The sequence below is a fragment of the Microtus pennsylvanicus genome, chromosome 12, assembly GCF_037038515.1.
Source record: "Microtus pennsylvanicus isolate mMicPen1 chromosome 12, mMicPen1.hap1, whole genome shotgun sequence".
NCBI classification, from domain to species: Eukaryota; Metazoa; Chordata; class Mammalia; order Rodentia; family Cricetidae; genus Microtus; species Microtus pennsylvanicus.
Window position 1 is genome coordinate 17,185,707 of NC_134590.1, and position 21,859 is coordinate 17,207,565.

Here is a 21,859-nt window from a genome sequence, read left to right on the forward strand (position 1 = left end):
AGACAGCCAAACCCTACCTCTGCCTGGAGGAGCATCTACTTAGATTTTACTGTCTCATTCCCACCTCAGAAGCTTTAAGACTATTTATCCTTCAAACTCAAGCCAGGCTTTTTTCTATCCTACAGGCCTTGAGGTACAGGCCCTGAGATAATTTTGGCCCAAAAAACTGAAATAAAAATCCCCAGTCAAGATTTTTCTTCTGTATCAAACAATATGTATGCCCGAGATGTTCACACAGGAGAATAATAAAAAAAAATAGTTATATCCTTATATCTTACAAAATGGGAGGGTTTAACTTCAACTTATTTTGTCACATCAGCAATCAGATGTGAAAACTAGGAATAAAAGCAGTAAGCACATACCAGGCTGTCTTTTTGGCAGTATGAGAAATTAAGACTCTTAGTCTACTTGTATTTGGAAACAGACTTTATCACAGTCACAGTTTGAAATGGTGGCAGATATTTCTACTTGTCTCAGGATGGTACAGCATCATTTAGGAGTAGAATTTGCTCCATGTTTTCCTGGCCACATTTCCTCTCGCCTTTCTCTGTCACAGGGAACATGGTTTTGCTTTTGTAGTTGCAGAATTCAGTAAGTGTTCCTTGGATTGACTCCTAGGGGCTTGGAGCCCTGAAACAGCTTCTGTTGTTTGTTTTTCCTTCCAAACCAGGAGCTCCAAGAGTGAAAACAAAGGGCTTTCACTGTGGAGTACAACTACTTCAGGGCAGTAAGTTCAGAATAGATATATTCTTTTATCGTATTTTATTCTACCTACAATTTTAACCTACACCTATAAGGCACTCTTGAGTCTTTTAAACTTAAGACAGCAACTGACTTTGTACAGCAAAGCAAATAACTTTAAGCAAGTCATTAGTCTTCAGGCTTCACCATTCAAAACAACTCAGAGAACAAGGCTTCTGTTAAATAACATCTCTACAAACAAAGGTTTGTCCTCCGGTTCGTCCTCCAGTTCGTCACAAGTGCCTGGTAAGTAATTTATAAGTTCCATCATTTTAATTACCCTACATTCTAGAACTGAGAAACAAGAGATTAAAATCCGAAACATTCTTGTATTTGTATTTTTTACCACAAGATAGGAAACATTTGGAAATCCTTAATTCTAAATTTCTTCCCAGTAAAACCAGAACATTAATATTTAAAGTTCTATTGAATTAGTCTTCTCTACTAAGTTTTATGTTTGTTAAGATGAAAATAATATTAAAGGTATAAATTGCAGTCATAGTAAATATTACTTTTCATCTTTTCAGTATTTCTGTTCATCACAGGGGAATATTCTGAGGCTGAGTCCTACGATCTGTAATTGGAAGCCATAAAAACAACAAGGAGGCAAGGATAATCAAAATAAGCTTGTTTCTATACGATTCTCCAGGATCTCGACAGTGAAGAACTATGCCAATACTATTCAAGCATATTTGCCACTGGTAGCTAATTTGTGTTCCCTTCTAGAATATTTTGGCTTTTTAATATGTTTACATATAGTTTATTTTATTAGGCAGTAAAAAGTTACTGAGGTAATTGCTCTTAAATTTCTGGTGATTTGTTATTTCCTCAAGGATATTCGCATTTGATTTTAAGTGCCCCTCCCACTGCTGTCAATGCAGGGATTCTCCATTTAGAATGCTCCTTTGACCGCTTTCCTTCTCCTTGGCTTCAGTTCAATAACAAAACACTATGGTAACAAGTTTGCACAGAACAAAAACGTTCTGGTTGATGAAGAGCCCTGTGAAGTAGCCATGGGAATGTTTAGTGTTTGACTAAATGCAAGAGTAACAAGCATTTTTTTTTTAACCACTGAACTTTCTTTCTTGTCTCATTCTCCTGGGTTGTTAGAAAATTTATCTTTGTTTTTTAAACCAAGAACAACTTAGTCTTTTTCTCTAAAAATTGACACAGTTAATTATAAAAGAACCTTTGCAATTAAATGCAAATGTTGTTGAGAAGTTGTTTTCAAAAGACTTTAACAAGGTCTTGTGCCCCATCAAAATCTACATATTTCAGACTGTTGCAAACACAAGTGTTTACACAGGGCAATTCTTTATTTCTCTTAGAAATTAAAGGCAAATTTTATTATTTGCAGTGCATGTGTTTCATTTTATTGAATTCTGGGCAAATAATTAAATTCAGAATGATTAGATTTGACATAAATGTCAAGGAGAGGAGACTGGGCACTCTAGCATTTCTAGATTTTTCAATCTGAGTAGTTCTAAAGTAAGTAATTATAAATCAATTATTAGTGCATCAACTTTTATGAATATATAGCATGGAAACATCAATTATATTTGCTTATAGTTCATTTAATTATTAAACATCAATGTGGTGACTATAAGCTTTTATTTACCCAGCAAAACTAAAAGTGTGTTTCTCTGATATAACTAAAAAGAAAAAGAGACTTAAACATATTATATCATTATTTTAAGTTTTCCATTGTGTGATGATGAATACTTGTTTCATGCTAAGCATTTGTTAACTATCAACTCATAAATTTCTAGGGGAATAATGTATTGATTGTCATGAATTTGATATTTACTTTAATGCATAAAGTTCAAAATATAATCAGCTTCACTACTGCTTAACTCACCAGTAGGATGAAAAGTCCTAGTTAATAATTCATCAGTAATGACTGTTACCAATGAACAAAACATATAAGATGTCAGGTCTCATAATTACATCCCTAGGGAAGTTATATTCAAGGGACAGTTGAGGAAGGTAAACAGAGGGGTGGCCTTAGGGAAACCAACATCTTCCAATATTTCCTGAGATTACAATGACTCAATTTCTTTCCGCTATTAAGTTGTGTACTATCCAGGGGCATCATTTTTTTAACAAGATTTTGGCTCTGATTCTTTATCTGAGACAATTCATTTAAAGCTCTCAGGATTTAAAGGTAAGCCAAATTTGGCAATATTTCTTACAAGAATATGTTATTTTTTAAGGAGCAGTTATTACAAATATGGAATCTTAAATTTATACATAAAATTTCAAAGATCCAAGGACTATAAATTATACTTTTGGGATCTGAGCATCTGGTTGGGTGATCTGTGATTGTCAGATACTGATAAAAGCACAGATATTTCACAAGGTTCAAAGAACATTATCTAAACAGTATCTTATAATATTTAAATATTCACTCAGAAATAACTCTAGGTACAATCTTACCTTTTATATAATCGAGTAGACTATATGGCTATCAGAAGAACACCAATATTATTTAAAGAAATCACTAGTAGGATTATATTTTCTAAATTATCTCATATTCTTTTCAATATTATATTTATAGCAATGTGCATGAAGCTCATTATTAAGGAATACAGGGAGTAAAAACAACAGGGCTAACCTCTTTGAACTAGCATATTCTTCTCAGATAATTAATGAAAATTCTTACCACTTCACCTTTATTATTCCTTTGCCAGCACCTTGGCATAGCTTGGAGTTTCTCTTATCGCACCTTGTATTATTATTTATTGTTTAAAGGCTTATAGTACAACTTTAAAATAGCTAACACCGTAGGACATACAGTTAAACCAAATTCTGCCACTTATTAAGAGAAAATTCTGGAGTAGAATTAATTAAGTTTCTCATTGTTATTTTCCTTTGTAGCTAAAATCTGACAGTTGTACTTAACACATTAGATTCTTATGTAAACTGAAGAATACAGTATATGTCAGTTAAAAAAGTTCTGACTATGCATGTGTTAGTTCTATATGATCATTAAGAATAGAAAGTCCTTTATGAAAGGGACTGATCACACTATACCTGGTATTTTGTTAATGTTTTCAGTGTTTACTTTTTGTTATTGAGAATTTCATATGTGTAATAGATGGTGAAATAAGAACATATCTATTCCATTTTTCACTTGCAGTTCCTCCTTCGCTCCCTCATCAAATCCTTCTGACAGATTCATGTCTTTTATCTTTATTTATTTTTTTAAAAACCACTAAGTCCACAAATGCATGGCTGTGGGACAATTCATTGGATCACGGTTATGCTACCAAGTATCCACATTTTCATAATTGGATTATTCCTCCTTGCTCAGCAACTATAATTTCTAATAGGTTCTGGTAAGGAGGAAGGCCTGAGGATTATCTTCTCCATTTATCCTGGAATTTTGGTTGGCTTAAACGACCTTATGCAGGTAGCCCCAGGTGCTCAGGAGAATGTTAGGCAGCCACGTCAGGGCCAGAAGACATTTAGCAGCATTCCTCCCAATCCTCTGGCTATTGCACTCTTCCCTCCTCTCTTCTGGAATGCGTCCTGAGTCTTGTGAGGGAGAGATTGCCCATTCAGATCTGAGAATTCAGTCTATTATTCTTAGCACTTTAAACAACTATGCTTTTGGTTTTTTTGTTTGTTTGTTCTGTTTTTTGTTTTGTTTTTTTGAGATAGAGTTTCTCTGTGTAGCTTTGCTTTGGTACCTGTCCTGGAATTAGGCCAGGCTGGCTTCGCACTCACAGAGATTCTCCTGCCTCTGCCTCCAGAGTGCTGGTATTAAAGGGTGCGCCACCACCACCCGGCTTAATCAGCTATAAATCTCTCCACTGACTTTTGACCGCAATTGAGAGCAGCCTCATTCTATGGGTGTAAACAAATAATTGGAAAGCACTTTGAAAACATGGAATCCATCTCCAAGATGGCAAAATGAGATTTTCTACGAGTTTCCTTGGGTGAATGTCCTTATTGATGAGAGGCATAGTTAGTGCCTAAGAGGGGGCACAGGATTCTCTATTTTATCTGTATCAAGAAACTTTGGATATTCAGTCCCAGTGATTGCCTTCGATTCTTGCATTGTAGGCAATTTAGTTTTAATTGTTTTACATTCTAAATACACACATTTCACAAATTTAAAATATTAGGTTTATGCTCATTAGCATTAGTATGCCAATCCCTTTTTTGAGAAAGGACAAACACAGCCAGAACATTTCTGGGAGCCTTTGTTTATTTAAGGAGCAAAATTACTTTCGTGAGGGGGTCTGTGATGATCTGTTGGATCATGAAATGAAACAAAAAGCAGCTGAAGACTGTATATTATGACCAGGTGGTGGTGGTGCATGCCTTTAATCCCAGCACTCCGTAAACAGAGGTAGGTGGATCCCTGTGAGTTTGAGGTCAGTCCTCTGGTCTGGTATACAGAGCTAGTTCCAGAACAGGCCCCAAAGCTACAGTGAAACCCGGTATTGAAAAACAAAAGCAAACAAACAAACAAACAAAAAGATTGTGATGAGAAAAAAAAGAACAATCTATTTGTTGGTAGAACAGATGAACACAGAATTTTGGGTGTTAACTTCCACCCTATTGCCTCTAACAACAGTACAATCTTAACAGCAAGGCTTTTTTCTATTTATTTAATTCTAGTTTCCTGATGTGCCCCAAATTAAGCACTGAAAATAAAATATTTGAAGCTAGGATCCACTTATGAAAGAGAGCATATAGTTTTGTCTTTCCGGGCCTAAGTGACATGACTAGGCATATGTTTTTTCCATTTCCATCTGCTTTCTGCAAATTTCATTTTTCTGTACTGATGACTAATATATCATTGTGGAAATGTGCCACATTTTTTCTCAGTCATTCATCTGTTGATGGAAACCTAGATAGATTCAATTTCCTAGCAACAAACGTGGATGTGTGAATGCCTCTGAAGTATGCACTGAATAAATGCCCTTTTGGAGTAGAGCTAGGTCATAGGACAGTTCTCTTTCCAGTTCTTTGGGAAACTTCCAATCTGGTTTCCAAAGCAACTGTACTTTTTTTTTTCACCCTAAGGACATTGTAGCTGTCTAAGTTTGGATAAGTGCACTCTAATGTTTTTTTTTTCATCTGGACAAAATCAACTAATGACTTTTTCACAACTGTCCCCTATTTTAATTGACACATGGCTATATTTCTTGGGCATAGAACTGTGATACATGGTTAATGTCCCGTGTTGTTTCCTCATATGTACCTAACTATATTTGTTGAGTTAGAAAAGCTCCCAGGAATAGGAGTTGTAGTTATTAATTCCAGAGAAGAAATTTGAGAAGCATTAACCCTCTTCTGATTCTAAGGGGAAACCATTTGAGAAAGAACAGAAGTTCCAGGAAAAATTATGGCTGTTGCCTGTGTGATTGACAAAGTAAAACTAAAAACTGCCAATAAATCAACAATATAATGCAAGAAAAGAGTCTGCAAGCTTCATGAATTCATCAAAGTCCTGTGGTACCCTGAAGTCTACTGTTCGTTGCCAAGTGAGAGACCTTAATTACAAGATTTTTTTCCTTTTCCCCTATCTTCACACCCTCCCTTAAACCCTCATCTGATACCCTTCAAATTCATGCCCTCTCTTTTCATCAAGAGAAAATTATTTACTATTGCAAGCATGTAGTTAGTTGCATATATAGGTATATTCTTAAATATAGCTGGTTGAGTCCATATAGTGTTACCTGCATGTGTGTTTTCACAGCGCATCATTTGACATTAGACAAAAGCAATTAGTGTCTTCTTCCCCAGGGAGGGCTGCCTCTCACTCCCAGATTTACTCACTTGCCTGCATTTCTTTGTGTAGGGATGTGACCTCATAAGCTTTTCCCCATGCATTTTGGCATGCCCATTTGCATCTTACTCATAATCTTTATTTACTCTGCTAAATATTGTCTCACACCCCACATACTTCTTTATTTGTAGCCTGACATATATGATTAAAACAACTTACCTGTTTACCTATAAATTCAAAGGAAGGACATGAAAATTTAGGGTGTGTATGAGTTTTGATGAGGAGGCTTTGCCATTTCAGAACTTGCAATGATAGTCCCATGACTTATAGTCCTGCAGTAACTTTTCCACACATTTCAACAATCTTTACATTGTCACATGGTAGTGATACAAAAATGAGGATGTGTCAATATTATGTTGTGTATGAATAGCATATATGGAAATAGATGTACAAGACTTATTTGTTAAATTTCTTTTCTTTCCTTGATTCTAACACGTGAACTGAGTTCATGTCTCTGAAGTTTGAGAAATTATACTTCAATTAAATTAGTAATATTTTATAATATAAATCTGTATTGATTCTTTAGACATTTCACTTTATACAACCCAATACTGATCACCTTCAAGTCTCTCTATATCCTCCCTTTATCCCTGCCCCATTGCTCCTAAAAGAACGCCCCCAAATCAATTAAAAAACCAACAAACAAAAAAACCCTGACTTCTCTGTCTTTCCAATACCTCTTCTTTCATTTTAGTAGCATTGGGTGTGACAGTGTGTTACGAAGTATACTGTTTTGTCTAATAAGCCCCAGACACAAATGTTTATTGCAACGAATCTTTAGTCTGGTTCAGGTCTCTGGTCTCTGGCAAACCATCATCACCGGACCCTCGCTGAAACTCCTCTTGGATATCCTGCTGTTGCTCAGAATCATGGAGATCCTGAGGTTATCAATTGTCAGGACTAGTTCCTTCATGCATTCCAGCAGGTCATAGATGTTAGGGTAGGCCAACCCAATGCCAAAGATGTGGGTCTGGGTGGTATCTGAGCCAGTTAGTCTGGTCCATTGGACCACCTCCCTCAGTTGAGGGACAGAACCAGCTCTCCTAGAACCATGCCACCAGGGGCAGCTCTCGTATGCTGATGGTGAAGGATGGGGCCATCACTCCTGAATAGGGGGTCCAACTCTTCCATAGAAGTCAAGGTCAGCTCTCCTGCTACAGTCCAGCAGGAGGCAGTACTGGCTCAGCATCACCTTTGCTTTGGGCATGAATGGTTCCTATGACCTCTTGTGGCAACATGGCTACGAACATTATCACAGACCCAAGCAGGAGCAGGAACACAGACCAAGACATGGCCCTCAGCAGCATCTCAGGCCTGGATGTCACGTTGGTCCTGGTGGGTACACAGGTCCCCAAGATCAGTATGACCCCAGTAGCAGCAAGGCCATTGGACACAAACGGTCTCTGGTGGCTGTCCAGACTACCTGCATTCACATTGCCCTTGCTGGTAACAGGAGCCAGAAATATCAACTCAGACTCTGGCTGCTACCAGGAATTAGTAACATTTTAAATTTGATTGATGCTGCCCTTTGTTAAAATCTAGTCTCTCCAAATGGATAAGAAACTGGATATCTTCAGGAGGGAATTAGTGGATGTTCAAGGGATCCCTCTCTTCTGGAGCATTGCTGAGCAGTGGTCTGAAGTGGAGTCATTTGAAGCCCGGCCTGATGATCTTTTGATCTCCACCTATCCCAAATCTGGTAAGAACTTTGAATTTATTGACTCTCACTGGTTAGATAATGATTCCTATTTAGGAGCCTGCCTGCCTTCAGATACTTATCTAATCTATGCTGAATTTTTCTAACATGTTAAAGAAGTATTGTGGCTAATGGGAGCAATCTTGTCTCAGCTTAGATTGCTTTACGTCCATTTCAGAAGTATCCCATGAATTTACTTGAACCCACAATCAATCAAACTTCCTGCCTAATAAATGCTCTAACGTCCACTTTCCTCTGTACTTCTACTTAATTCTCTAAGGGAAACAAACAAACAATTATACTAAAGTTTCAGATATTCTAATCTACCAAGATCTCACAAATCCCACATGATTCCAGGGTCTTAGGAAGTAAACAAATATAACATGACCCTGTCGGTATGAAAAACAAGGTGGTTTTGGCAATTTTTTCTCTCATTTACTTTTATTTTATAATCAAAGGACATATGCAATTGAACAGACTGTGTTCTCATTTGAATTTGGTACTGTTTTTCAAAGGACTGGTGAAACATTTTCTCATAGTTGTCAGAGTGAATCACTGTACTGAGCTCAAATGGGTCCTATTGTTGGGCATAGCACCCTGATAATTACAGGCAAAAGTTCTTTGTATTCTTTTTTCACACCTCCATCAAATGGTGATCCTCTTTATCTGCCATTTTATTCAATTCTATGCTATAATACCTTTTTTTTTAAATTTTTTTATTTTTTTGGTTTTTCAAGGCAGGGATTTTCTGTAGCTTTGGAGCTTGTCCTGGAACTAGCTCTTGTAGCTCAGGCTGTCCTCGAACTCCCAGAGATCCACCTGCCTCTGCCTCCTGAGTGCTGGGATTAAGGTGTGAGCCACCACAGCCCAGCTTATATTAACTTTTTATATTAATAGGAAATTCATGAACTGATAATTTCATCAAGTTGGCTATTTTCTTGCCCATCATAATCAGGATCCAACACAAATATATTTTAGAATATTTTGATTCAAATTAAACCATTTTGAAGAAGGAGTATTGGGGAGGGGATGGGAAAGGAGGGAAGTGTGCTATCATTACTTGTATACTGTCTCTTCCACACACTTTTTAAATCTACTTTTTGAGGCATTTTAAGTTAGAATTTTATGCAATGACAGTGTCTACATCCCTGATAGATGAGCCTATTTCCTGTCACTTGTAGTGGTGGTACATATTTGATTTCAGTACTTAGGTGGATCTCTGAGTGTGAGGCCAGCCCGGTTTGCAGAGTGAGTTTCAGGACAGTCAGGCTATATGGAAAAACCCTGTCTTGAAAAACCAAAAGAAAACCCAAACAGACAAGAAAGATCAGTTCTGGGAAGAAGAAGTAGTAGGAAGAAAGAAAGAAGAAAGAAAGAAAGAAAGAAAGAAAGAAAGAAAGAAAGAAAGAAAGAAAGAAAAAATAAAAACCATATTTTATTTGTTTCTTTGTTTGTTAGTTTCAGATATTTCAAAACACCTCCTCCTCCCTTGACTTTCTCATGTTCTCAACAGAGATATTTAATTCTTCTGTTTTCCTCGTAGGGACAACCTGGATCAGTGAAATATTGGATTTGATTTATAACAATGGAGATGCAGAGAAGTGTAAACGGGATGCCATCTACAAGCGAGTGCCGTTCATGGAGCTTATAATTCCAGGATTGTCAAATGGTATTTTTTTAATAACTATTCCTTTCCATTATAGGAATAAATTTACCAGTGTTCCCAGTATATGTGAAAGAGTCAAGAACAACAATAATACATAAAGAACAAAAACTATGAAATAAGTGTCTAGAGGAGTTAGAATTTGGTTAGGCCCCATCTACTCACAGATAACATCTACATATGGTCAGATCTTGATTTAGCTTAAATATCTTAATATAGAGAAATCTTCGTCATTTAACTAGTGTATCATATTATATAGAGGATATTGAATATTGAATCCCACAAAATTATGTGACTAGTTTATACATATATAGATAACGTTATCAATATAAAATGATACTTGATATATGATCAATAAAAATATGGGAATACATTACTTGGCATTATTTTAAACCTTGAAAAAAGAACAATGAATATTATGATATAATTCTATCATAGGATTTGAATATGAGAGAGATTGACAAGGACTTTGAAATATTTTCATATTGTACACAAGATAAAGGGTAAAGAGAAGACCTAGAGATTGTTCCACAATTGTTTCTTCTGCTCCAGTAAGATGTTACAAACCAGGAACATCTATAGTTTCTATAGTCAGATGTGGAGATCATTATACTATTGTACTTACAGAGGGTAAAATAGGCCACTTAGCCATGACTTTTCATGGTTTGTCTTCTTTGAGATTTAGGAACATAGGAATCTGTTGAGCCTTGTAACTAACAAATCAGAAAAAAAGAAAAAATAGCCATTACCAAGCCATTAATAATGAGAAGATCTTGGGATAAATTGCAAAGAAATCTTGTAATTTCACACTTACAATGTAGTTTGTTAACGTGTATGCTTGTAGGTATCGAACTGTTGAAAAACATGCAGTCTCCTCGACTGGTGAAAACTCATCTCCCAGTTCAACTTCTTCCTTCCTCGTTTTGGAAAAACGACTGCAAGGTAGTCCAAATTTTAACAAGAGCGCAGTAAAATTTTATTCAGGTTAAAGTCTGAGGGCCAGTAAGAAACAGCATCATATACATGTGACCACTTCACAGCTTACTTATGACTAGTACTACTCCTAGATGGTTGAATGCCTGCCAGTTGCCAACAATGGAAGCAGTGTTCCTGTGCATATTTTCCATCTTTTAGGGTATGTTTGCACATTTCCTCTTGGATGTGTGTTTAGGGATAGAATTATTGGAACTTAACATGTTCACTCATTGGTTTAATAGGTATTTTAAAATAGGATTTGAAGTGTTGATGAGCACTATCAACTAAGTTGTTCCATGTCTTCATGAACATGAAATATAGGCAAACCATTTCATTTGAGTCACACCGTTGGATACTCAAGGGTTTATTTTGTGCTTTCTGATTGACTGATTGGGTTAGGACCTTAATTATGGCTTATTGACCACTTGAATATCTTCACAGTTATCCCTTTTTTGCTTCCTTTTACATAATGTTTTCCCTCTTCTCAATAAACATACACAGAAAAAGAGAGACAGAGACTGAAAAAGAGACAGACAGAGACAGAGAAACAGACATTCAAGTAGTGAAAATTAATAAAAGCCCTAGAAGAAGGTTTGGTTTGCTTTTAGGAAGTTGTAGAGACATCTTCATAGAATGTTGTCTATACTAAAATAAGTCAAATATATTTTGCAAAAACGCCACAGATGTTATTGCTAGATGCCTTGGGCTAATTGCAGTAGTTCCCTGATACTGAGATAAGAAATAGCAAGTAATGTTTACAAGGTTTAATGATTTCCTCAATAAGTGTACAAGCAAAGTATGCTACATCTCTTGAAAAACCTTTCAGTCCACTCCTTATTCTTATCCATTTCCTAGTTTATCAGGGCCACTATTTTTGATGTAGCAATATGAAAGATCCCATTTTGCTCATCAGTGGGGTGAGAAGGAAAATCTAATCATAGCTGCACAAAAGTCTCTTCACATACTATTTCTTCTTGCCCCCTTTTTTTAGGAAATGGCTACTTCATACACAGCTAAGCTTCAAGCAAGATAAATTTCGCTTTCTAGGAGAGGAGGCCTAATGTATGTCAGTAGATAGACTCCATAAAATAAATTCCCCAGGGTGCTCTCATGTTCTCTCTCTCCCTCTCTCTCTCTCTTGCTCTCTCTCTCCCTACCCTCAAGAAGGTCAGAAGACAACTTGTGGGAATCAATTATCTATTTCATCATGTGGATTCTAGGTACTAAAATTAAGTCATCAATCTTGATTGTAAGTGTTTTTACCCTTTGAACTATCTTGTCATCCCCAGAGTAATTTTTATTGGGCAATAATTCTTCATTCATACAGATCCTAAAATTTGATACATAAAGATTAATCCCACACATATTGTTTGGTTTGGGACATAAGGGATTATAATATTTTCTAGCTCTAAAATTGTCTAATAATAGTTTTTCTTCAGTGAAAGTTTAGATATTTTTCAGCTTAAAATTTTATTTTATTTTGTTAACTTTGGTGTATGACAATTCCATATTTTTATATGTGTACTTTGATTGCTGTCATCCCTACCTTCTCTTGTATCTTTCCTATTCCTTTGTATAGTTTTAATTTTTCTATTAATTTAAATATACTACACATATAAATTTCTAAATTTAAGAATATGTAAGTTGTTTGATGTATTAAATATTCAGTCTAGTTCTTTTTTCACAAACTTTCTTTGTATCTCTTTTTTTTTTAAATTGAAAGTAGACTCTTCTCTTGTACAATACATCTCTACCACAGATTCCCCTTACTCCATTCTTTCTAGGTCCCTTTCACCTCCCTTTTCCCCTAGATCCATTCCCTCTCCATTTCATCCCCAGAAAAGTGCAGGCCTCCAAGAGACAATAGTCAAACAGGACAAAACAAGATGCAATAAGACGAGGCAAAAACCCTCATGTCGAGGCTGGACATGGCAACCCAATAGAAGGAAATGAGTGTCAAGAGCAGGCAAAATTGTCAGAGACTCACTGGCTTCCACAGTTAGGAGTGCCACAAAGAACCAAGCTAAAATCCATAACATATATGCATAGAACCTGATGTAAATCCTGTGCTTGCTGCCTCAGTCTCTGTGAGGCTACATGAGCTCTGCCTAGTTGACTCAATGGGCCTTGTTCTCCTGATGTTCTAGATACCCTCTGACTCCCACAGTCAACCTTACCTTCTGGTCTTCCACGGGATTCCTGATTTCTGAGGGGAGAGGCCCAATGAACACCTCCAATTTAGACTATCTTTCCATTAATGTTTGACTGTAGGTCTGTGTACCTGCACCAATCTACTACTGCAAAAAGCCTCTCTGATGACAGCTAGACAGGGACCCAATCTATGAGTGTAACAATATCATTAGGAATCATTCCCTTTCATTTATTCTTTTTTTTTTGCCAGTCAAGTTTGGTTCTACCCTAGGTCTCTGGTCTATGCAATCTCAGGTCCCTGACCATGCAGGCAGTGTAGGGCATGGCATGGGCCTCAAGTTAAACACAGGTTGGCACAAGTTCTGTGCCTCCATTGCCCTAGTACATCCTGCAGGATGAACTGGTTGTAGGTAGAGGGTTTTGTGACTGAGTTGGTGTCCAGATTTCTCTTTCTGTAGCCTGCAGAATACCTTCTCATGCCAAAGAGTCTACAGTGTAGGGATAGAGGTGAATGCTCTAGTTTTTATTGTGGTTAATTTTCATGTTTTATGAGATAATCTTGTGAAAGATTAAAGAGAATGCAGATTTATCAAAAATGGGAGATGAGCTTCTGCATATTAAAACATTATATAATTGTGAATGCTGTAAGTCGGGCATAATTGCATAAATATCATGCTCAGAAACTGTAAAGAATAAATAAGCAACCTGATAATGTAAACAATAGTTAAAAACTATTAAATTACAAAAACAAACCCCAACCTTCTATTTGCCCCTTCAGATGGTCTATGTGGCACGGAATGCCAAAGACGTGGCTGTTTCTTACTATTATTTCTACCAAATGGCCAAAATGCACCCAGAGCCTGGCACCTGGGAGGAGTTCCTTGATAAATTCATGGATGGACAAGGTGAGTCTAACAGTTCCTTTAATTATGATTTCAAAACAAATTGGTTTTTTTTCAAGGCAATATAAAGTTTAAAATCTAAATCTTATGAATACTGTAAATTTAATATTAACCAAACCATCTCCTAATACATTATGGAGACTAAAGAGAAAGAATACAAGCCCCTTCCTTCTTTGTAAACACTTTTGGATAATTTGTGCTATATATGTTTCTGGTCCTAGGTTGCATCATTTCATTAGTGATGAATGACTGGTGGCAATATATTTAAGTGCCTTTAAATATCCATGTCTATGCTGGATTATTTTAACTGTGTGTCCATTCTTTGGAGTCTCTTCTCTACCATTCAAAACTCCTGTAGGAAAAATTATCAGTAAACATGTTCCCATATAAATCCCCTCTTAGAAGCAAATGTGAATATGTGACACCTAGCATAAACTAAACAGCTCTCGTTGCTTGGACTCTTATTTGCTCATGGTGTCAATGTTATTATCCCTGCCAAACCCCAAAGGCTTCTCAGAATGAAATGCACTCTACTCTTCCCCAGGGCTTTTGTGACACTCTCTTTATGTAATGTTATTTATTCACTAGTCCCTCCCTTTGAACTTGTACATCGCTTATTGCTTGAAACCTTATTTTTGTGGTCTTAGTTATGTTTATCAAATGATACATTAGTTTACAAAAGGTATCATAAAATATCATATTGAGTGATTTAGATGATATAAATGTATTTTTTTAAGTTTTCAGAATCTACAAATCTAAGGAGAGAGTGCTATTGGTGTTTCTTTTATAGCCATTCCGTTAATTTGTGCAGGGCTATGTCTTCACCCTATTCTCTCCATGGCTTTCCACCTTGGTGGGTCTGTCTTAACTCCTTTCCCAGTAAGGGCAGTGATAGTATCAAGAACTGATTTTATTAGTTCTGTAGGGAACTGTTTTCTCAGTACAACTTCATTATTAGGTATGAAGTGTGGCCGTTTCAGTATATGGATTTCAGAAAGACATGATTCACCTTGTAACAGAGTTACTTTTTTCTTTGAAAGTAGATTTCAAATTCAGTAACAAAGTGGTTATCTCACATACTCTTATTTGTATGGCCTTTTTTCTTGAACTACAGAAATCACTGTATATGAGCAGATGATCATGACGTAAAGAGACTTTAGCTGTTTTCTACTTCATGTAAATAGTTTTTAATTTCACATTTTATCTTTAACTTTAGTGGGTTTTGGTTCCTGGTATGATCATGTGAAGGGCTGGTGGGAGAAAAGAAAAGATTACCGTATCCTTTATCTATTTTATGAAGATATGAAAGAAGTAAGGAGAAATTTCTGTTTATTTTTTAAGAAACCCAAGATTTAACTTCTTTGTCTCTTACTCTCATTTCTTCTTAGTCTATAAATATGGCTAATTTATTTTTAACTCTAGTTCTGGCATACAATACTAATTCATATAATTCCCCATCTTGTTACTGTTATCCATTTAAAGACAATAGTATCTTTGAAATAAAAACCGGTGTATTTCCACTCATGTCTTCATATAGTTTAGTTGCTTCTTTAAAAATGACAAATATAACTGTTTGAGTCTTGCTTTATGAATTAAAAGTATAATAAAACCCTCAAATATAGTTCCACTAGTTAATTTAAACAAAATCTTATTAAGAGCACTCCTTTCTTTGTGACCAAATCCAAATGAAATTATTCTTTTCCCCTTTAACGTTTCAGGATCCAAAGTGTGAAATTAAAAAATTATTAAAGTTTCTAGAGAAAGACGTGCCAGAAGAAATTATAAATAAAATCCTCTACCATAGCTCTTTTAATGTAATGAAGGAGAATCCTAGTGCAAATTATACCACTATGAACAAAGAGGAGATGGACCATTCTGTGTCACCATTCATGAGGAAAGGTGAGAAAAGTACTAATTCATTTCTGTATAGTTTCTGGTCACATGACGGAAAATATAATTAATCACATTTTGTGAGATTGTAGGAAATTAGAAACAATTAAGTATGCTTAGGAGAGAAACTGAAAAGTAGAAAAAAGAAAAGCTTTAGAAGAAATACTGTGTACTGTTCTATGCCATTTCTGTGAGATGTAAACAGAGATTTATGATGAGAAATATTTGCTCAACATCCTATGCACCAAAAAGTGTTATCATTCTGTCCTTAGTATTTAACTCAATATTAAGCATCTTGTATAAAGTAGATATACATTATATATATTTACATATATATTTAATTTTGTGTATGTGTTCATAAGTGTCTGTGTGTATGAGTGGAAAATAGCAGTAGATAGATGATAGATAATTGATAGACAGATAGATGCATAGTATTGCGTATGTACCAATCAACTTTTATATAAAACTCCCACAACCCAAAGGCTTTTAACCACAAGATTTATTTTTATTTAAGCAATGTGTCATTAATAGGTGATGGTCACTGTGAATCTTGCACTTTTGTTTGATTTTTTTTTAGCCTTGGCTCCTTTTTTATTCTCTTTATAAAGCCAAAGCCAAAAGCATGGCCCACACATGTGATATGCATGAGATCATGTTATAGATGATGAAAACTGACCTTGTATTTTAAAATTTTTTCAGATACTGTGTACATTAAACATGTTACCTTTCTACTGTCCAAAAAATAAAACCTCTGAGTGAGACAATCAAACAACACTAGACGAGTAGAAATGGAAAACATCCTTATTGTAGAGAAGAATTATTAGCAGTAATAAAGTTTAGGAAGGTTCTTGAGATTAAGATTAGGAAGGTTTAAGCCTAGCAGTTCGATACAGAGTTGAAGATTAAAGTTATGATGCATTCAAATTGATAATTCAAATTACTATTAGCCAGAAATTTTACTAATCCCGAACTTTTTTTTCATCCTTTGTACAGGTATTTCAGGTGACTGGAAGAATCAGTTTACTGTAGCCCAGTATGAGAAGTTTGAAGAAGATTATGTCAAGAAAATGAAAGAGTCAACACTTAAGTTTAGATCAGAAATCTAGAGGGTATTTTCTTCTTAGTCTCCTTTGGCCGGCACTAAAATTAGAGGGGAAAATCATGGATTAGTGAACTAAAAGGTTGTACATTATTTTTCTGTATTTACACAGTCTACAAACCAAAATTACCAATATCCAGTAGTAATTCTCTCGTAATTCTCTTTCTTTTAGATCAGTTCATGCAGTAGTGTTCCCCTCACTGTCTATTATGAAAAAACACAATTTTATGAGGACTTATGACATGCTATGTTTTCAGTTTCCATAACTAATAGCTTCCTTACCCTCTGTACATGGTTTTCTTTCTCTCATGACATAGGCTTCTTAATGATGTTAGTCTCAAAGGTTAGGTTATCCCCTAGAAAAAAGGCTACATTTCATGAATTCTAATCCTTCAATTTAATCTGTTGATATTTTACATCTTAAGACAACCAGTCTTTAACAGTGTCAAATTATTCTAACTTACAATGTCAGAATATCCTATTTCACCTTATGGTTAGTTTAGAAATACTACATTTAAATGAACAAATCAAGAACATGTATTTTTATAGAATTTAACGTAACGGTTATTAAAGAGCCAACTCTTTTTGTTCATGTCATATACTGAAGCTATTGTAAAATTTTTTGCAGAAAATAGTGATGTTTGTTCAAAATACTTCAACTGGCTAGTCTATCATCTACATTATATCCAATTAGCATCACTTCTGAGATGAAAACTTTGTACAATTAGTTACTTTCAGTAATCTTCCTTTTTCTTGGCTCACTTTTAGATCATGTTAGGGTCATTTTGCTATGGCTCCTTCTGAAAATAATTATTTCTAGGTGAAACAAACACTCATTTTTGAACTATCGAGAGACATAAATTTAAGATACTTTAGATTTGTCTCCAGGAACTAATGATTAGTGAAATGCAGAAACTGTAAAATGGCCGAATAAAGTACTGTATGTTTCCATTCAACTTGTGATATTGTTTGTCATAGCCAGAACCTGGAAGCAACCTAAATTCCCCTCGACCTAAGATTGAATAAGGAAAATGTGGTACATTTACACAATGGAGTACTACACAGCAGAAAAAAAAAAATCTTTAATTTTGCAGGAAAATGGATGGAGGTAGAAAACATTATTTTGAGTGAGGTAACCCATACACAGAAAGACAATTATCACATATATTCACTATTAGGTGGTTTTTAAATATAAGACAAAGAAAACCAGCCTACAAATCACAATAGACAACAGTGAGGACAATAAGAGAGACTTACATGGATCTAATCAACACGGGAAGCAGAAAAAGACAAGATCTCCTGAGTAAATTGGGAGCATGAGGACCTTGGGGGAGGGTTGAATGGGGGAGGGCATAGGCAAGGGGGGGGACAGAGAAAAATATAGAGCTCAATAAAAATCAATAAAAAAGTATTCTTGACATAAGAAAACTGATGAGTTGTTTTTTTCGGGTCTGGGCACAGCAGTAGCAAGTGAGTATGAAGAGGAGAGATGGGAGAGAAGGAAGTAAACAGATATGTCATGAAGAGATGTGAGAGAAAGAGAAAGCAAGAAATCAGAGTTCTCTGAAGAGAGGTGGACCTAGAGGAGCTATAGCACCCTGATAAGAGAGCCCTACACAGCCACATGAGACCACGATGGAGACTGGGCTCCCTCTGTGACCCAGGCCTTGTGTTTTATGTGGTCCTAAGGCATCCGGGATCTGTGTGGATGTCCTTGGCCTGCACTACCACTGAAGAAGGCTCTGAGGATGTCTGGGTCTGTACTGCAGCTGGAGCTGTCTTAATGTCCAAAGGTCACACTGAGCTGGCTCTACTATGCACCAGTCACCATATGGTGGTACCAGTTGAGACATGGCCTTGGTAGAGTTAGCCCCGACAGCATGGTTGCTGGAGGGGTGACTTTGCCCCTTCCCAGGGCAAGCACAGGATTGCTGCCTCTGATTGAGTGGCTGTGGGAGAACCAGGCACTATGACAAGGGGCAGAAGAGCTGGCCCTGCCCCTTATTGGGGCAACACTGAAGAACTGGCCCCAATGGCATTGGTATCGGAAAGCTCGCATTACCTCGTGCCAGCTGATGTGCTCAGGAGAGTGGGCCTCATTCCTTGTCTGGGCAGAGCAAGAGAGCTTGCCCTGGTGGCATGGGAACTGGAGAGCTTGCCCCACATCTACCCTGGGCCAGCCATATAGGGTAGTTGGCCCCCTCACTTTCTAGTTGATGTATATAGCAGAGCATGCCTCACCCTTTGCCCAGATGGTAAGGGAAAAAAATCAATAAATTCATATTTAACCTACAAAAATAAAAAAATAAATAAAATAATAATAAAAATATTACTCATTGCTCTTCCTAAAGTCTCTCTAGCAAAGGTTTTCCCTTCTTCTGTTGTGAACTTATGCTAAAAAAAAATATCAGAAGAAGTCCTTAACAACAACAAGGTTATAAAGTGTGGAGTGGCATGTGGTTAGGGGCACATGAACAATGAAAGCCATATTTCATTGTTTACAAGTATGGAGTGTTCAAATAATAAATGAAAAAATATAACAAATATAGATGTGAATGCCTGAACATCTTTAGAAACAGGGTCATAAGTGCCCTGAGCATTTCTTTCCAATTTTGTTTAGATCATGTACACATGTAAAAAAATATTCTTAATTTCTTAAACTCTTATCTCTTTATAGTGTAACTTTACACTGGGTAAATGTCATTTACTATGCATTTTTAAAATTGGCATTACCATATTTAAGTGGCAGGAGTATTACAAAAGATGAGAACTTGTCAAAATGCCATCTATTCTGGGAAAAGAATTAGTAGGATTTTAACTTATCATCTACAGTCTTGTTTTTCCAGTTTGGGTGGAAAGTCACCTTGTGAACACTAATCTCTGTTTGCAAGCTTGATTGAAGTGGAAGATGGCTAGAAGATAAGGAAGATACACTTTGGGGTTTGAAACAAAATACAGAAGAAGGAGAAAGCTAGGCAGTACATATAAGTTTTGTTCTTCCTGTGTCACTGTGTCCATTGGTGCTATCATTGTCCATCAATACAAAACTCTTGGTTCTTCAGGCTTTCACCACGAAATCACCCCAATAACCCAACTACATCAGAAAGATATGGATCTGTGTCCACTTAGTGCTTTCAAAGAATTAGGCAACAGTAAAACCTTAAGTCTAGCAGGCAGGGATTAACTCCTTTTCCTTGAGATGTATTCATAATCCACTCTAACTGATACTATCACTTTGACCTGAGTTTCTCAAGATAAATCCCTTATGTTTTCTTATGTGTCTATGTCCTGTCAATGCTCATCTGATCTACAGACCCTATCGTGACATGGCTGGGATAATGGTAGCTTCCCTGCTATATTGTCTGGTATAGTGCTGAACAGAACATTTGTAACATGTATTTCTTTAATATCATCGTGGTATGTGTGAGTTCCTGCATGTACAAGTGCACATCATCTAAGAGCCTAAAGTCCAGATAACCAGAAGGGGTGTCAGACTCTCTAGAATTTGAGATATAAGAGGTGTGGAAGCTGGGAACTAAACACGGGTCTTCCGAGAGAGCAACGATTGCCCTTAATGTGTATTCATCAGCTCCAAATGTGCTTTTTCAGTATTGAGGTTAAAGTCTTTTATATAGAGTGTCTAGATTAAGTACAGATTTGTCCCTGTGTCCTTTAGCTGCCAAAACAGGTTTACAGGAATGAGTACTTTCGCTAAAGCTGCATTTCATCCTCTTCACTGTGCTACAGAATTCCAGCTGGTCTTTCAAAGGTGTTTCAATAGAAGTAAATAATGTAGTGTCTAATGCATCAGAAACATATTTCTGGCACTAACCATATGCTTACTGATATTTTACAAAATAAAAACTGGTTAGTTATGTTGTGAGTACTGACGTAGAAGAGTAAGAAACACATTATTAAACATGTTTGTATTAGAAAGTAAATATTATGTCAAATAGGGCTAAGAATTAGCCAGTCATGAAATCAGGGTTTCTAATACCTCACTGGAATATCTGCATTGCATTATTTTCCATGTTCTATTATTCTGCTTAAGAAAACAATCAAAGTTTTAAGTGGTCATTTAAAGAAGAGAAAATAGGATATTGTATGTGAAAATCTGTTCTTCAATTCTATCATTCATTATACCTGTATGTACTTCTAGTACTGTGAATATAAGCAGACAACACAAGTGTTCTGGGTTGCTCAACTCTCTGGAAACAATGACTACACACTGTGGGCATCTATAAACAAAGGCAGGAGAACACTGTCATGGTCTTTTATCTACTGGACACAGTACTTCAGTAGTACCCTTGTTAGAATAAGGCTCTGAGATGTTTATGAGTTACTACAGTGTAGGCTACCATACCATGTGGTATTAAAAAATGCCAGTTCAAGATGGGAGATTAGACTTAGAGATCACTAAATTCTCTACTTCATACATGAGGTAACAGTTTTGAGTGGTTAACTGTTGAAGGAGGCTGCTTATTGTTCCCGGCTGCTCAGCACTGAAATAATCACACAGAAACTATATTATTTAAATCACTGCTTGGTCCATTAGCTCTTATTGGCTAACTGTTACATCTTAATTTAACCCATCTCCATTAATCTGTGTATTACCATGAGGTCGTGGCCTACCAGCAAAGTTTCAGCACATCTGTTTCTGGCAGCAGGTCGATGGTTTCTCCCTGACTCCGCCTCCTTTCTCCCAGCATTCAGTTTAGTTTTCCCTGACTAGCTCTGTTTCCCTACAGCTCCACTGTAGGCCCAAAGCAGTTCCTTTATTAACCACTATATTCACAGCATACAAAAGGGAATCCCACATCAGTTACTCTTGGGTCAGGGCTTTTTCCATTGAAGTTTGAATACTAAATATTATAGGCTGTGTGACTAAGTCATTCCTCCTATGATTAGTGAATTCAACTGTAAATTAACAATCTTACAC

General features: G+C 36.3%; 1 protein-coding gene across 1 annotated transcript; it reads left to right on the forward strand.

Moving 5' to 3' along the window:
* The first annotated feature begins 677 nt into the window (after nt 1-677).
* Nucleotides 678-17,870, forward strand: LOC142832428 (sulfotransferase 1 family member D1). The gene is made up of 8 exons (XM_075942824.1): nt 678-987; nt 8,087-8,243; nt 9,784-9,909; nt 10,748-10,845; nt 13,808-13,934; nt 15,148-15,242; nt 15,650-15,830; nt 16,815-17,870. Exons 2-8 carry the CDS (start codon nt 8,096-8,098, stop codon nt 16,925-16,927), a joined length of 888 nt encoding a protein of 295 aa, XP_075798939.1. The 5' UTR covers nt 678-987; nt 8,087-8,095; the 3' UTR covers nt 16,928-17,870.
* The last annotated feature ends 3,989 nt before the right edge of the window (nt 17,871-21,859 follow it).

Excerpts from the sequence above, each read along its gene's own strand:
- LOC142832428 (XM_075942824.1), top strand. The coding sequence starts at position 8,096 with ATGGATAAGAAACTGGATATCTTCAGGAGGGAATTAGTGGATGTTCAA. Across the intron at positions 8,244-9,783 it reads CTCCACCTATCCCAAATCTG|GGACAACCTGGATCAGTGAA; the intron begins GTAAGAACTTTG and ends TTTTCCTCGTAG. Across the intron at positions 10,846-13,807 it reads TTTGGAAAAACGACTGCAAG|ATGGTCTATGTGGCACGGAA; the intron begins GTAGTCCAAATT and ends TTGCCCCTTCAG.